This window comes from Homarus americanus, unplaced genomic scaffold (genome assembly GCF_018991925.1).
Source record: "Homarus americanus isolate GMGI-L3 unplaced genomic scaffold, GMGI_Hamer_2.0 scaffold30535, whole genome shotgun sequence".
In the NCBI taxonomy this organism is placed as follows: domain Eukaryota; kingdom Metazoa; phylum Arthropoda; class Malacostraca; order Decapoda; family Nephropidae; genus Homarus; species Homarus americanus.
In genome coordinates, this window is record NW_024732440.1 from 1,915,585 (window position 1) to 1,931,279 (window position 15,695).

At 45.2% G+C, this 15,695-nt stretch overlaps 1 protein-coding gene across 4 annotated transcripts in view; it reads right to left on the minus strand.

Annotated features, from left to right (window-relative positions):
* LOC121868752 (dorsal-ventral patterning protein Sog-like) overlaps nucleotides 1-15,695 on the minus strand; it is a 77,765-nt gene that overhangs the window by 19,795 nt on the left and 42,275 nt on the right. For 3 of the 4 annotated variants that reach the window (XM_042369630.1, XM_042369631.1, XM_042369633.1), the window contains exons 2-4: nucleotides 14,174-14,315; nucleotides 5,442-5,483; nucleotides 321-579 (exon numbers count right to left, since the gene is read on the minus strand). In XM_042369630.1, coding sequence (XP_042225564.1) covers nucleotides 321-579; nucleotides 5,442-5,483; nucleotides 14,174-14,315 — 443 coding nt within the window. The remainder of the gene's footprint in view (nucleotides 1-320; nucleotides 580-5,441; nucleotides 5,484-14,173; nucleotides 14,316-15,695) is intronic. The other variant, XM_042369632.1, reaches the window with a different exon arrangement.

The following is a 15,695-nucleotide window of genomic DNA, read 5'->3' on the forward strand; positions in this document are numbered from 1 at the left end:
TTGTCTGGAAATCTCTCAATTTCGTTAGTTCTCTGCACCAATTGTTCTGGCTAACAGAGAGATATCACTTGTACTGTACTTGAATATTTGGTGGGAAATCATTGGGTATTGATGATTCCAAGTTCAAGTGGGCTTTATGTTCTGACAAACAAAAGTAATACCACATGATCAATACACATTGTGCGTATTATTTTTTTCTTCAAAAGTCACATTTTGCCTAAATTTACATCCTATCATAAATCTGTAAGCTAAAGCAAAGGGAGTACAGTACTGTGCTGTGTATAGGTTCGAATGGACTGGCTGGCCACAGGTCTTCTCACCTGTATTCCTTAGGCACTCTGGTCCAGGCACCACATATCCTGCTGTTGGTAGCCTCATAAGGCGTAGGTTGTGCTTCCAGTTGCTCCAATATGTCACCAGTTTCACTCAGAAACTGGATGGAGGCAGGAGGAGGGGCCCCAGCTTCCAGCAGGAAAGAGAAGTGAAGGGTCTTCTTTCTCAGGAAGAGCCGCCCTGTGGCCACACGGGATGTGGTCATTGGTGTCTGAGAGGTGCGGCCATTCAGCAGCACAGCGAAATCTGAAAAGTAAGTGGCTTTAGGGATTCACTAAATGAGGTCAGACTGTGAATGGCTGTGACTGTTCACTACTTAAGGACGGGTGATATAAAATGATGCTTTGGGAGATAACTTGTGTTTCATTATACTGGTACCTGTAATTTCCATCAATATTTGTGCACAGTGACCTCTGACTTCCCTATTTGGCAGCAGCTGGCCCGTGATGTAGACAGTGGCCTCCACCTGACTTGGGAGAGTCGAGCCCATTACCTCCACTTTTCTGGGGGACTATGGGAGAAAGTGGTAGGGGTGGTTCGAGGCCTAGGGGGGGTGTTGGATGTGAAAATGTGAATACGGGAGATATTTGAGTGAAAAATATGGGGATGATGAAACACTAGCTAAAGGAGAAGCAAAGAGAGGGGGAGGGGAGAAAGGTCAGAAAGAAGAAGGGAGAAAGACAAATAAGAGGATGAGAGAGAGTGTTACAGGGGAGGAAGTGTGGGATAGGGAAGGGGGCATGGGAGAAGGAGGGAGGAAGACAGCAAAGGGAGAGGAAGGAAGGTGAAAGGTGGGCGAGGTGGTGTAGTTGGCGCCAGCTTGTCCAGGGACCACCTACAGGGCGCGCCACCAATCCCTCCCCTCCCCTCTCATTCCTTCCCTTCTTGTAGATGGCTATATTCACTTAACACAGCACCCATTATAAATATTTGTCGCACCGCCATCACTATGATCAAGGAGCTGTTGCTATTTGTCATTCCTATGTAATCATGTACAAAATGCTATCTGTATAACCACCAACACCACCTGTATCACCAACACCACCTGTATCACCAACACCACCTGTATCACCAACACCGCCTGTATCACCAACACCACCTGTATCACCAACACCACCTGTATCACCAACACCACCTGTATCACCAACACCACCTGTATCACCAACACACCACCTGTATCACCAACACCAATCACCAACACCAATACCTGTATCACCAACACCACCTGTATCACCAACACCACCTGTATCACCAACACCACCTGTATCAACCTTGTATCACCAACCCACCTGTATCACCAACACCAATACCACCTGTATCACCAACACCACCTGTATCACCACCACCACCTGTATCACTGTATCACCAACACCAATACCACCTGTATCACCACACCACACCATCACCACCACCTGTATCACCACCACCACCTGTATCACCACACCACCACCTCACCACCACCACCTGTATCACCAACACACCACCACCACCACCATCATCACCAACACCACCTGTATCACCAACACCACCTGTACCAACACCACCTGTATCACCAACACCACCTGTATCACCAACACCACCTGTATCACCAACACCACCTGTATCACCAACACCACCTGTATCATCCACCAACCACCACCTGTATCACCAACACCACCTGTATCACTACCACCAACACCAATCACCAACACCACCACACCTGTATCACCACCACCAATACCACCTGTATCACCAACACCACCTGTATCACCATCACCACCGTATCACCACACCACCATCACACCACCAACACCACCTGTATCACCAACACCAATGTATCACCAACACCTGTATCACCAACACCACCTGTATCACCACCACCCGTATCACCACCACCAATACCACCTGTATCACCAACACCACCTGTATCACCATCACCACCTGTATCACCAACACCAACACCACCTGTATCACCAACACCACCTGTATCACCAACACCACCTGTATCACCATCACCAACCACACCACCTGTATCACCAACACCACCTGTATCACCAACACCACCTGTATCACCAACACCACCTGTATCACCAACACCACACCAACACCACCTGTATCACCAACACCACCTTCACCAACCCACCTGTATCACCAACACCACCTGTATCACCAACACCACCTGTATCACCAACACCACCTGTATCACCAACACCACCTGTCACCAACACCACCTGTATCACCAACACAACACCATACCTGTATCACCATGTATCACCAACACCACCTGTATCACCAACACCACCTGTATCACTGTATCACCAACACCACCTGTATCACCACCACCAACACCACCTGTATCACCAACACCACCTGTATCACCACCATCACCTGTATCACCAACACCACCTGTATCACCAACACCACCTGTATCACCACCACCAACACCACCTGTCATGTACCACCACCAACACCACCATCACCAACACCACCTGTATCAACAACACCACCTGTATCACCAACACCACCTGTATCACCAACACCACCTGTATCACCAACACCACCTGTATCACCACCACCACCTGTACCACCACCACCTCACCACCATCACACCAATACCACCTGTATCACCAACACCACCTGTATCACCAACACCACCACCACCACCTGTATCACCACCACCACCTGTATCACCAACACCACCTGTATCACCACCACCACCTGTATCACCACCACCACCTGTATCACCAACACCACCTGTATCACCACCACCACCTGTATCACCAACACCACCTGTATCACCACACCAACACCAACACCACCTGTATCACCAACACCGCCTGTATCACCACCACCACCTGTATCACCACCACCGCCTGTATCACCACCACCGCCTGTATCACCACCACCGCCTGTATCACCAACAACGCCTGTATCACCAACACCACCTGTATCACCAACACCGCCTGTATCACAACCAATACCAACAGAACGACCACGAACATGACCAACTATTTCACCGCGTCTATCACCATCACCACCACAACCACTGTCACCATGAACATCTTAATTTACCATCACTATCCACACATTCACAACAATAAATCGAATTGACACAACATTGTTCAAACAAACGAAACGCAATTACAATATGTATTAATGAAAAAATATATAATATTATAAATTCACTAACATAATACAAGTCATGACCTGGGAAGCGTAGAACAGTGAGGTTACAGGATGTAGTTATGGTAACAATTCGTCAGTTATAAGTATACACAGTGAAGCCATTATATGTATAGTGGTACAAAGGATCTGCCACTCCAGAACTTCAGAAGCACAAGAGCTCAGTTGACTGTTTCTGGAGATGGTCGGCTGTTGTGTCTTTGTGAGGAAGGAGTCGATGATACCCACCTCAATGTCTTGGCAACTGGCACGGAGAGTGAATGAGAAGCCAAGTATGGAGTGGTGGTGCTCATAGCTGTGGTTCCTGAGCCGAATGGGGTGGTTTGGAGAGCAGTTGTACACGTATGTTCCTCTTCGATTTGCCAATATATATATATATAACTTCTGGTATCACACTTGCAAGACTAAACAACAAAAGACTGTAATTCCCTGGGTATCGAATCATTGAACCTAAAAAGTAAATCCTTGTACTGCATAGATTCAGGGTTTGAAGATTACCCTGATGACCAGCTGGGATAATATTCACGTAATAATTAAGTGAGTTTGTTTTTGAGGGCAAAACTGTACCATCCTTCTCACCGTCACTAAGGTAACTTTTTTTTCTAATATCACAGGAAGGAAAGGAGAGTGTAAAAAGAAAATAGAAATTGTATCTCTATACAATAAACATCATATCTTCATTGTGCGATCTGGTATACAGACCACAAAACTAAATTATTTTTGACAGCAAAGTTCGGTTTGGTTGGTTCAAGTGTTGCCCTCAGGAACTATGTACACTCTCACCAAAAGCTTCTCCAACACCTGGGCACGATGGATGTGAGAATGACCAGAATGGGGTTTGTCATCTCGGAATGCATAATGCGTATAGCATTGAGAAGTTTTGAGTGAGAGTGTACAGTACAGTACAGTATTCTCGTAATCTTCCAACTGATTGTAGTCAACACCACTCACGTTTTTCCCTTTCTGTCACCAGGTTTGAGTTCTATGTTTTAAAATGAATAAATATCTTTAAGCTATGTATCAAGGAAGATCACGTTAATGTACTCTTAAGTTATGTTTTACGGTGGCGTCCCTCACTATTACTTCACTATTTACTTTAGACGGCCTGGTACTAGTGCCTGTGTATATATTAACAACTGGTAACACCGAAGACCACACCGTATGGCTTTGATATTTTTAGTCTTTTCCATTTTGTTTGACTGAATTATTGATCTATTTCCTATTACAAAAACACACACGGAGGATATTAGATAAGAGCCAACTTGAACATGTCAATCTGTGTCTATACAGCGAGCAGCCCGAGTGACAAATGACGACTGAGACTACGGTAATAAATCATTTATAAGAGACTACCTAAAGTACCCAGCGTTGTCAGGGTTTGTTTTTGAGAAGTTAATCAGAACGGGTGAAGCCAACCACCACCTACTGTAGATTTAGAGGAACAGCTCGTAGCCTAAGTCTATCCTTGGGCAAAACTAATTGTATAGTATTATGGAGACAGCATGGCAAATTTTAACACTGGGTTAAAAACTGTGGTCGTGCATAGCAAAAAAAAAAAAAAAGTAAATGTGTTTTTAATGAGGGGCTCCATCTTTGCGGTTGAAGGGCCGACCACTGAAGCCAATTTATTTGCACTGTACTCCTGGTGGATGCCGAATGAAAATATCTCGTTGGCCCCTGGAGATATAGGTAACTGTTTCTCATCTACTGAGTTTCTTATCCTTTGGGCGTAAAAGTTATAATAATAATCTAACTACAGTAAGCCGGTGACACACATTGCAGTTTTTTTTTGCGTATGATACACTATGAGCAAATTGGCTTTCAGCGTTCGGGGTTGTTTTATTATGTACACAGGCTATGGAGTACCCGACTTTCCAGCAAAAAAACCAATTAAGAGCAAGACGAGGGACTAAAGCCACCTGCAAAAATTAGAACACAACACTCACCTCTACCTGTCAGTTCCTCGAGGGGCTCATGGGGCTCATCTCCTGTAAATATCAAGAAAATCCAAATCAGCTTCACCTGACACCAAAAGATGCACAACAGTAATACAAAATGGTTTAATGTAAAGGGACTTATAACTATTTTTTCCTGAAACACGGAATATATTTTTTATCTATATATGAGGAAATGTGTAACAATACCCCAAGACCCATAACATTAAGCGAGAGATACAGTCAGTGACGTAACAACTTGGATGGTAATGGGAAATATGATCTAACTTCTCTTACAATACATACACTTCATAAAACATACAAATCATACAAACTAGAATAAGATATATACAAATAATTAACACCCACAACATAACACATATACACAACAAAAAATACCAGAAAATAGTGAAGATATGCGTCACCATGGAAGGCGTTCAGTGAAAGTTATCCCACCTCACACCTCAGAACATTCTTAAACCTTAACCTAATATCTCAAAGACTTAACTAATGACCCCCCAACGGCGACCATTTATTTGGTTAAACAAGATAAATGGTTAAAGGCATAACCGGTTGTGTGGACGTCCATGGTTTAAAGGTTATACAGTACTGGGTAATCTTATTATCACATACAATCTTTGATACAACAATTTGTGCGAAGTTTACAGTGGCGAGTGTGTGTGTGTGTGTGTGTGACCAATATTTTATACGTTTCATTAATATAAAGATGAGTTTTTTTTTTTTACACTATTCAGCATTTTTCTATACTTTGATCACCTTATTGCCATCTGGACTTTCCCGCTATTGACGTGAGAACCCCGTTAATCATTTTAGGCAACAAGTAAGTTTCGAAGAGACTGTTTGGATGACTAGGCTGCAGGTAAACTTTTCACAAGGCTCGTGAATCTTCCGCCACTAAAGGGAGAAGCGTAATCCATCTTCCGGCAAAACAAAAGTGAAACGAGACGACTTTCCCCGCCCTAAAAAAAAAAGAGGAGGGGGAGGGGAACTTTACTTTAAATATTTATGATAGAAAACCGTAATTTAAATTCTAAATCGTTCAAGCAGAATGGCAAAATAATACAAACCAGAATGTTTACGTATAATCCTTTAAACTTAACTAATAACAACGTGAAGCCTTGTTACGTGAGCAAATCTTCCCCTTTCCTTCCCTTCCGCCCGCCCGCCCGAGCCAGGAGTCAAGGCTTTCCTGGCACAATGTAGGAAACGTACCACGACGAAGACCGCTAATCCATTTATCTTTTTTTATAATTTTAAAGCCGATAACACGAACCTAATCTAACCTAACCTAACCTAAAGTATCCTAGAAGTATTGGGTTAGTGTTTGGTTGGTTTATGCCGTCTGGGAAATACGTTTAGCAGCCTTGTTCGTGGTACTATCTCAGTATCGTATGTCTAAAGGTTCACTGAGGAGTTTTTTAGAGAGATGTATCCAAGGTAATAACATACACTACTCGTCTACAATAAAAATTAAGACATATTTGCGTTGGGGTCTAACAGGACTGGGGTCTAACAGGACTGGGGTCTAATAGGCCTGGTGTATATCTGACTTAATCGGATTTAATTCTTTATTTACTTCGTTTACATCAAAAGAATCGTAAATTAATCGATTATACAGTGAAAACAATCATAAAATAAACGATTACACTGAAAGAAATCCCCAAATAAATCCCCCTGCACTGTGAAAGTAATCCATGGTCATAATAATCGTAAATTAATCGACTACAACTATCAAAGTAATCGCCATCAAGTGCATACGATTTCTGTAAAGTAATTAAGGTTCCTACGTAAACCTAAGCTTTAACATGGACTCCAAGCTGACCGCTCATCTAGGTGCTGTAACTTAAGACAACAGTGCTCTTGAAATTCTCAGGTACAGTACGTGGCTGTCGGCTGTCAGTTTGTTTACGTTAGAGAGCCGTGTACGTCACAGCCTGTGTACAAAATAAACGACCTTCACACACACACACACACACACACACATATGGCGTCAGAAGTTACACTGCGACTGTACCTTAATTAGAAACGATACACGATGAAGAGGAGGAAATAGGGGGAAAGGTGGGGGGGATGGGGTGAGTGGGTGGGGAGGGGTGGAGGGTGGGGGAGGGGTGAGGGGTGGGGGGGGTGGTGGGGAGGGGAGGGTGGGTGGTGGGGGAGGGGTGAGGGTGGGGGAGGGGTGGGGTGGGGAGGGGTGTGGGGGAGGGGTGAGTTGTGGGGGAGGGGTGAGTGGGGAGGGGTGAGTGGTGGGGGAGGTGGTGGGGGGGAGGGTGGTGGGAGGTGGGGAGGGGTGAGTGGTGGGAGTGGTGAGGGTGAGGTGGGGGAGGGGTGGAGGGTGGGGGGAGGGTGGTGGGGGGGGAGGGGTGGGGAGGGTGGTGGTGGGGGAGGGGTGGTGGGGGGAGGGGTGGGAGGGGTGGGGGAGGGGAGGGTGGGGAGGTGGTGGGGAGGGGTGGAGTGGTGAGGGGGAGGGGTGGGGAGGGGTGGTGGGGGAGGGTGGAGGGTGGGGAGGGGTGAGTGGTGGGGGAGGGGTGAGTGGTGGGGGGAGGGGTGAGTGGTGGGGAGGTGGAGTGGTGGGGGGGAGGGGTGAGGGTGGGGGAGGGGAGTGGTGGTGATGGGGAGGGGTGAGTGGTGGTGATGGGGGAGGGGTGAGTGGTGGTGATGGGGGAGGGGTGTGGTGGTGATGGGGTAGGGAGGTAATATAGGAGGTGTGAGGTGCGACTCTACCACCCATTAAATCTGTCTCACCTTCACCATTTGTAGCACGTCGCCCGCCGCCGCCACTGTGCTATGTAGTCTACGAGGTGCCAGTCCCAACCCCCCACACACACAGACCTGGCCACTACACTAGGCAGGAGGGCGAGGGTGGACCATAAAGACGTCAACAAGTAAACAAACCGGTACTAGGAACAGCTCTCACCTCCACCGCCACTGTAGGCAGATGGCGAGGAAAAGTTCGTCTGGCGAAGCGTCCCCCCCAAAAAAAATCTACCAATGACGGGTGAAAGAAATACAGGTAAAGGTTCGTCTGGCGTAGCATCCAAAAGTGTGCCATTGGAGGGTGGGGGGGAAAACATACGTCAGGCGCAGCTTAAACGAGTCACTTCCCTGTATGGTATGTAACGCCAGGCACTCTTGATTGCTCGTGCTGGCGCCGCTGATGGGAAATATATATATGTGTATGTGTGTGTGTGTGTGTGTGTGTGTGTGTACTATAATATATACATATCCAGTATATGTATCAAACAAAAAACATCTACTGAAGGACACATAACCTGACACTTGGGTGTGATGTGTCTAGGCGCCAGGAAGTATGAGAAAGGGGAGTGAAGGGTGAGGAGAAGGGGAGTAGGGGAGAAGGGGAGGGGAGGGTGGAGAGGGAGTAGGGTGGGAGAGTAGGGGAGTAGGGGGAGGGGAGTAGGGAAGGGGAGTTGGGGGAAAGGGAAGGGCGAGGAGGAGGGGAAGGGTCAGGAGAAGGAGGGGTAAGTGGCGCCAGTCGTAGGCAAAACTAGGTCACACATTCATGGCGACGGGCAGTAGTTCACCCTCTCATCCCTGCCTCTCCTCTCACCCCCTCATGCCCTCTCACCCCATGCCCTCTCACTCCCCTCATCCTCATGCCCTCCATCCTCTCCCCACCACTCATCCCTCTCCCCCACCCATCATCCCTCATGCCCTCTCCCCCCATGCCCTCTCACCTCCCCATGCCCCCCACTCCCTCATGCCCTCTCACCCCTCCTCACCCCTCATGCCCTCTCACCCCTCATGCCCTCCCCTCATACCCCTCCCTCATCCCTCCTCCCTCACTCACCCCTCATGCCCCTCTCACTCTCTCATGCCCTCTCACTCTCTCTCCTCTCTCACCTCATGCCCTCTCACTCCCTCATGCCCTCTCACTCCCTCATGCCCTCTCACTCCCTCATGCCCTCTCACTCCCTCATGCCCTCTCACTCCCTCATCCCCTCTCACTCCCTCATGTCCACTCAATCCTTCTCTCACTTATCCTCCGTCATAATAATAAATAAATACATACATACATACATACATACATACATACATACATATTAAGAGATAAACGCACATAGGTACACACAATAACAAACACGTCTTGCACACACGTACACAGATGCCAGAACACATGCACGTACATATGATTAAGTATGTACACTCACACACAGACGAACACACACACATACAAAAAACAGACACAAATTTACACATACACACAGGGAAAAGAACATATACAGTACATATATACACACATACGAACTCACAAACACGTATAAGCATTCACATTTATGAACACACAAACAGATGGCGCCAGTCTATAAGCACACACACACACACACATACACATACATGGGGTACCAGTATACACACACACATACATACATACATACATACACGGCACCATCCACCCCCCCCACATACACAAGGCGTCAACAACTTGTCCAAGGATTCTGAAAGGTTTATGCCTGTATAATTATTTCCCATAGATGGAATTGAGAGACCCGTAGCTGTAGTATCGCTAAGTTAGGTTAGGTCTAGGTTAGGTTAGGTCTAGGTTAGGTTAGGTCTAGGTTAGGTTAGGTCTAGGTTAGGTTAGGTTAGGTCTAGGTTAGGTTAGGTCTAGGTTAGGTTAGGTTAGGTTAGGTTAGGTCTAGGTTAGGTTCTAGGTTAGGTCTAGGTTAGGTCTAGGTTAGGTCTAGGTTAGGTCTAGGTTAGGTCTAGGTCTAGGTTAGGGTCTAGGTTTAAGTTAGGTCTAGGTTAGGTTCTAGGTTAGGTCTAGGTTAGGTTAGGTCTAGGTTAGGTCTAGATTAGGTCTAGGTTAGGTTCTAGGTTAGGTCTAGGTTAGGTCTAGGTTAGGTTAGCTACTGTACCCTCTACAATGAATCCGCACATATTTTAACGTTGTGTAAGAGCGACATATAAGGTGTGGCGCCACTCACTGGAAAGCGTAACGACGAAATAAACCCCCAAAAAAAACCCGTCTGGCGCCAACACTGACGAACGATCGCCACCATCGCCGTCACCTCGATGTTCGTTAACCTGTCGTTGGTTGTTTCTGGCGTAGGGCGATGCGTATGGCCCTCAAGACCCACATATCAACAGCGTCCTTCACCCTTTAGTAAATTTTAACCCTCATCAGTTTACGCCACAAATACGTCAGTGACCGTCTAGTGGTGAGTTGGTGCAGGAACACTATAGTTGGGGGTTAAGTGAGTGTCATAGAAAGCGGGATCCTCTTCGTTGCCATTTTAGTCCACTATAAGTTACGCGTTTCCTGAGAATACTTTACAAGGTCATTGAGTGCTCTCTCTCTCTCTCTCTCTCTCTCTCTCTCTCTCTCTCTCTCTCTCTCTCTCTCTCTCTCTCCTTGTTTACGGGTCGGGAATAGCGAATCTGTTTACACTCTGGCTACGATAAATCACAATGTAGGCAAGGTCACTGAGAGGTGTGTGTGTGTGTGTGTGTTTTAGGGATGATTGCTACCTAGTGATAAATTTAAACTTTCTCTGTTTTCGAAAATTTGAACTGATTTGTATATAGGAACGATCAAGCAGAAAAACCTAACCTAACCTAACCTAACCTATCCTAACCCTTGACTAGTTTGGGGCAGTGAAGAATGACTTGAATGGAAATTGTCAATTATATAAAAAATGAACTAATTCCCATTAAACTGTAACAATAAACACCAAGGGTATCCATATATTACAAATTAGGTTAGGTTAGGTTAGGTTAGGTTAGGTTAGGTTAGGTTAGGTTATATTAGGTTATATATGAAAATTATCGTTACTCATTAGGGTCAACGAGATTCATGGTGCTGTGAGCGGTATTAGTCCACCACCAGAATTTCAAAATGGACAATAATTTAAGTTTTATTCCTACAAGTACTTAATAAATACATAAACTGCGTATATTTAAGTACGAGGAGCATGCGACCACACGTACCAACGGATGACGGTGCACTGGAGAATTTATACCGAGCATTTCGTCCAGTGTTGAAATTGTAAAGAAAGAAAACGGATCGATATCGTTTATTTGAGGGGGAGACTGACATAGTTATATTTCATTACGCTGTCGTGGTTATTAAATCCCTTAGTGATTGTTTCTAGTTATCTTTTGTAAACTTTAACAAGACTTACACTATGTACACTAAAAAAAAACATGTGTACGTTTTAACACAGAATATGTATACGATATAACGATCAGGATAAATAAATACGTTAAGACTACCATTATCATCCAGCTAAATTTAAACTTTTATCATCAGGGTAAAAGTCTTCCCCAACACTTGAAAAACAAACAAAAATATTATCGACTGTTTGATATTAATGCAGACTAGATTTGTTATTAATGAAGAAAAAATAAACAGTGATACTAACGGCGGTGTTTACCAGACATCAGCTGCTGTGGTGAGGGTTAATGGGTAATGAAAGCCATAAAAGTTGTTTACATACACGAGAATAACAACACATTATAGGGTGCACCCAGCCTTATACATGATGATCGAAAAGTCCCTGTGCACCTTGTGATAAAAGATGATACAGCTGTTCCATGTTATAACTATAGTGTTCATTAATTTAGGTGCACAGTGACTTTTTGATCAACCTAGATTACACCGCTTACCTGCAACTATACAAATAACAGGTAATTCTGACCTATTAATTAACAGTTCCATTTACATTGACTGACAAAAAAAAACAATTATGGTTGAATATTCAGATAAACTATTTTAAAAGTTTGAATGGTTAATGTCACGTTGGAATACCAGAGAACATTAACCAATAACCAATTAACCAGGTCAAAGTCATTACCTAAATTACCTTTGACGGGGATATTGTCTGTGGGATTAATTTACTGTTTTGTGGTGGGAGTGTTGTTGTTATTGTTGTGTTGTTGTGGTGGGAGTGTTGTTGTTATTGTTGTGTTGTTGTGGTGGGAGTGTTGTTGTTATTGTTGTGTTGTTGTGGTGGGAGTGTTGTTGTTATTGTTGTGTTGTTGTGGTGGGAGTGTTGTTGTTATTGTTGTGTTGTTGTGGTGGGAGTGTTGTTGTTATTGTTGTGTTGTTGTGGGGAGTGTTGTTGTTATTGTTGTGTTGTTGTGGTGGGAGTGTTGTTGTTATTGTTGTGTTGTTGTGGTGGGAGTGTTGTTGTGTTGTGTTGTTATTGTTGTGTTGTTGTGGTGGGAGTGTTGTTGTTATTGTTGTGTTGTTGTGGTGGGAGAAGAGGAAGAAGAGGAAGGAAGGACTGTATGAGTATATCTCTCCCCATCACTTTCTTGACATTGTCTGCCATGACACCTAGATCTCTACATACCAGGAGAATATGCTCCGGGCGGGCGGGCAGGCGGACGCAGCCAGGGCCAGGTGAAATAGATACCATCGCCTCCCCAAACGTGGCCAACCGGGAGGGTAGGATGGATGGAAGGAGGGGAGGAGGGAGGGAGGAGGGAGGAGGAGAAGGGGAGGAGGAGGGAGGGAGAGTGGGAGGGGAGAGTGGGCGGGGAGGAGAGGAAAGAGTGGGAGGGGAGAAGGGAGGGGTGGGGAGAGTGGGAGGGGAGAAGGGAAGGAGAGACAAACATCGTGGATACAGGTTAATTATCAATGCCTATTATATGATAGATAACGGACAGGTGTGTGTGATATTTATGTCCTGGTTATTCAATACAGGTGACTGCTAACACCTCAGACAGGCAGGCAAGGTAGGCGGCACTGCACTCGACATCGTTCACTCCCCCCAAACTGTTAAGTAAGGTACCCATTCACAGCTGGGTGGGCTATTGAAGGGGGGGGGGGTGTAAAGCTAGAACAAGTGACTCTCTAGAATTGGATGTAGATTCGTTAGTATTATCAAAACAAGCAATGAAGAAATCGTAAATGTCTTTAAAATTCGTAAAACTCATCCAAAGATTCGTAAATGTCCTGAAATATTCGTACGTAGTCGTAAAACTTCGTATTTTCTTCAGGACATATATGAATCCTTGAATCTGTTATTGTCCTAAAAAAATCGTAAATAACTTTCAATAACTTGTCAATATCCTGTAAGAAATCGTCCTATAAGTCACCTCCAAGGATAATGAGAAGCTAAAGGTCGACTAATGAGCGCTAGAGGTCGACTACTGGGCACTTGAACCTCCCTACTGTTGTTATCATCACCACACACACACACGGTCCTCGTTACCTGTATCTAGGGAGAGTTAGGTTAGGTTAGGAAACGTTGTCGGTGAATCTTAACAATTAGGTTTGTTATGCTATCGAGCAGTTCTTCACCACCCCACACCTAAGAGTACACGGGCTCTAGTAACCATAAGTAACCCTGAGTGAAAATAATCCTACAAACGTCTTCCTCTTCCGGTAATAATTCGTCAGTTTTCAGCAACTAACTTTTTTTGATTGTGTTGGTGTCCAGAATATAGCCTCGAAATTAAAAAAAAATACACACATATTAAAGAAACTGCAATATATACTGTTTGTCCGGTACCTAAGTAAATTTCGTATAACTAAACATCGAAGTGGTTTTTTTTAATTATCTCTGATTGATTAATAGAAATGTTAAGATGTAATGAATCACTTTGAGGATTCATATAATATATCCAGAGGCTGTGGTGACGTTACTGATGCTGCGTCACCTCTTGAGGTGAGTACAGTTACCTGGCGTGAGATCACCTGGTAGTCTCAGCTCACCACTAATACAGGTCATATAACAACAGTAGTATGAACTTACCCGGTAGCCTCAGCTCTTCACTGGCGCAGGTCTTGCAGCATTGACCGGGTAGAATGACCGGGTCCCGACAGGTGACCTTGGGGCATTCCGTCTTGACGTTCCGGCAGCGTACTCTCGCCACCACACGTCTCTTCTTCTGGACCTGTAGGAGACACGGAAGTTAAGGGGATGCTTCTCAACATAAAGGGGGCAGGATAGGTTAAGATTAGCTGAGGAGAAGATATCCTGATTATGTGGGTCAACGGGGGGCATGATGTTAAAACCAAAGGGAGGCATGGTATTAAACCCAAAGGGGGGGGCATGGTATTAAACCCAAAGGGGGGCCATGGGAAACCAAAGGGAGGCCATGGGAAACAAAATAAATGCTTTCTTCGTTAAATATATGACTGTGTTCATACTCGAAAACACGAAAATACAAAACCATAAGACCGTTTAGATCAGTTTGTCCTAGGTCCACCAGGCTTTGGTTGGGGATACACTATAGTAACACCACCAGACCCTTGCAGCCCACGGGGTAGAGAGGACTACTGAATACTTTGGCGTGTGTGGGTGACTGTTGATACTGGATACGACCTACTTTAAGTTATAAGTGGGAGGGAATATGAATCCAGCAAATAACATCTCTGTGAAGCGTCGTAAAAGCTCGGTATTTTGTTAGTGCGTTACTGATGGACTGAGTAAAGGTTCCTGAGTATCGATCATGTTATGGTGTACAGGAGTTCATGGGTTATCGTAGTCACTATACAATATCAACGCTATGATAGAGAGAGAGAGAGACGGAGACATAACTAAGGGAACTGGTGTAACTATCCCCAGGCGGCGGACGAAGGGGTTTAACAAAGCAGGTAGTTGTCTCCAGCCAGGGCTTAACTAACCCCATGGCCTTCAACTCACTACCAAGATCCCAAGAGATGAATACAATACTTCTCTTTCTGAGGCGTAAAAGACCCTCACTTTATGGCCTCTTCCGCCCTACTTCAGCACAGCACTTCAAAGAGGCATTTATCTCCCCGCTGTTGCTGTTCACTGCTGTTATTGCTGTGGTTTCTTTCCCTCGTCTGCGTCAACCCGGTGGCCCACACACCCACTCTTCTTTCGTCCTCGAGGTCGACTTTTGGCGCCACCATTAGCAGACGACGGGACACGATAAGCTAGCGCGTACAAAACAACAACACACGTATATCTGACGGTCTGGGACGCCTCGCTGAAGACAAACAGCGACACGGTTGAGTAATTAAATACACATTACCAACAGGGAAAAAAATTATCTACCGACAAACCAAAAGCTCGACAAGATTATCAAAACATTGGAAATTACCCCCAAAAATTGCCCGTGTTTCCTGTCACGTTATCAACCAAGAAAACAAAAGAACGAGGAAAAGGTTTAAAGGAAAAGGGGAAGAATGTCGGAGGGGGGGGGGGATCCACACATTCCGGGTTGGGGAAAACTATCAGAGAAGAAGTAGAGGAGACAGAGGGTGATAATTTACCGCAGCTGGACAAATGGGGTGAACGTGTAGAG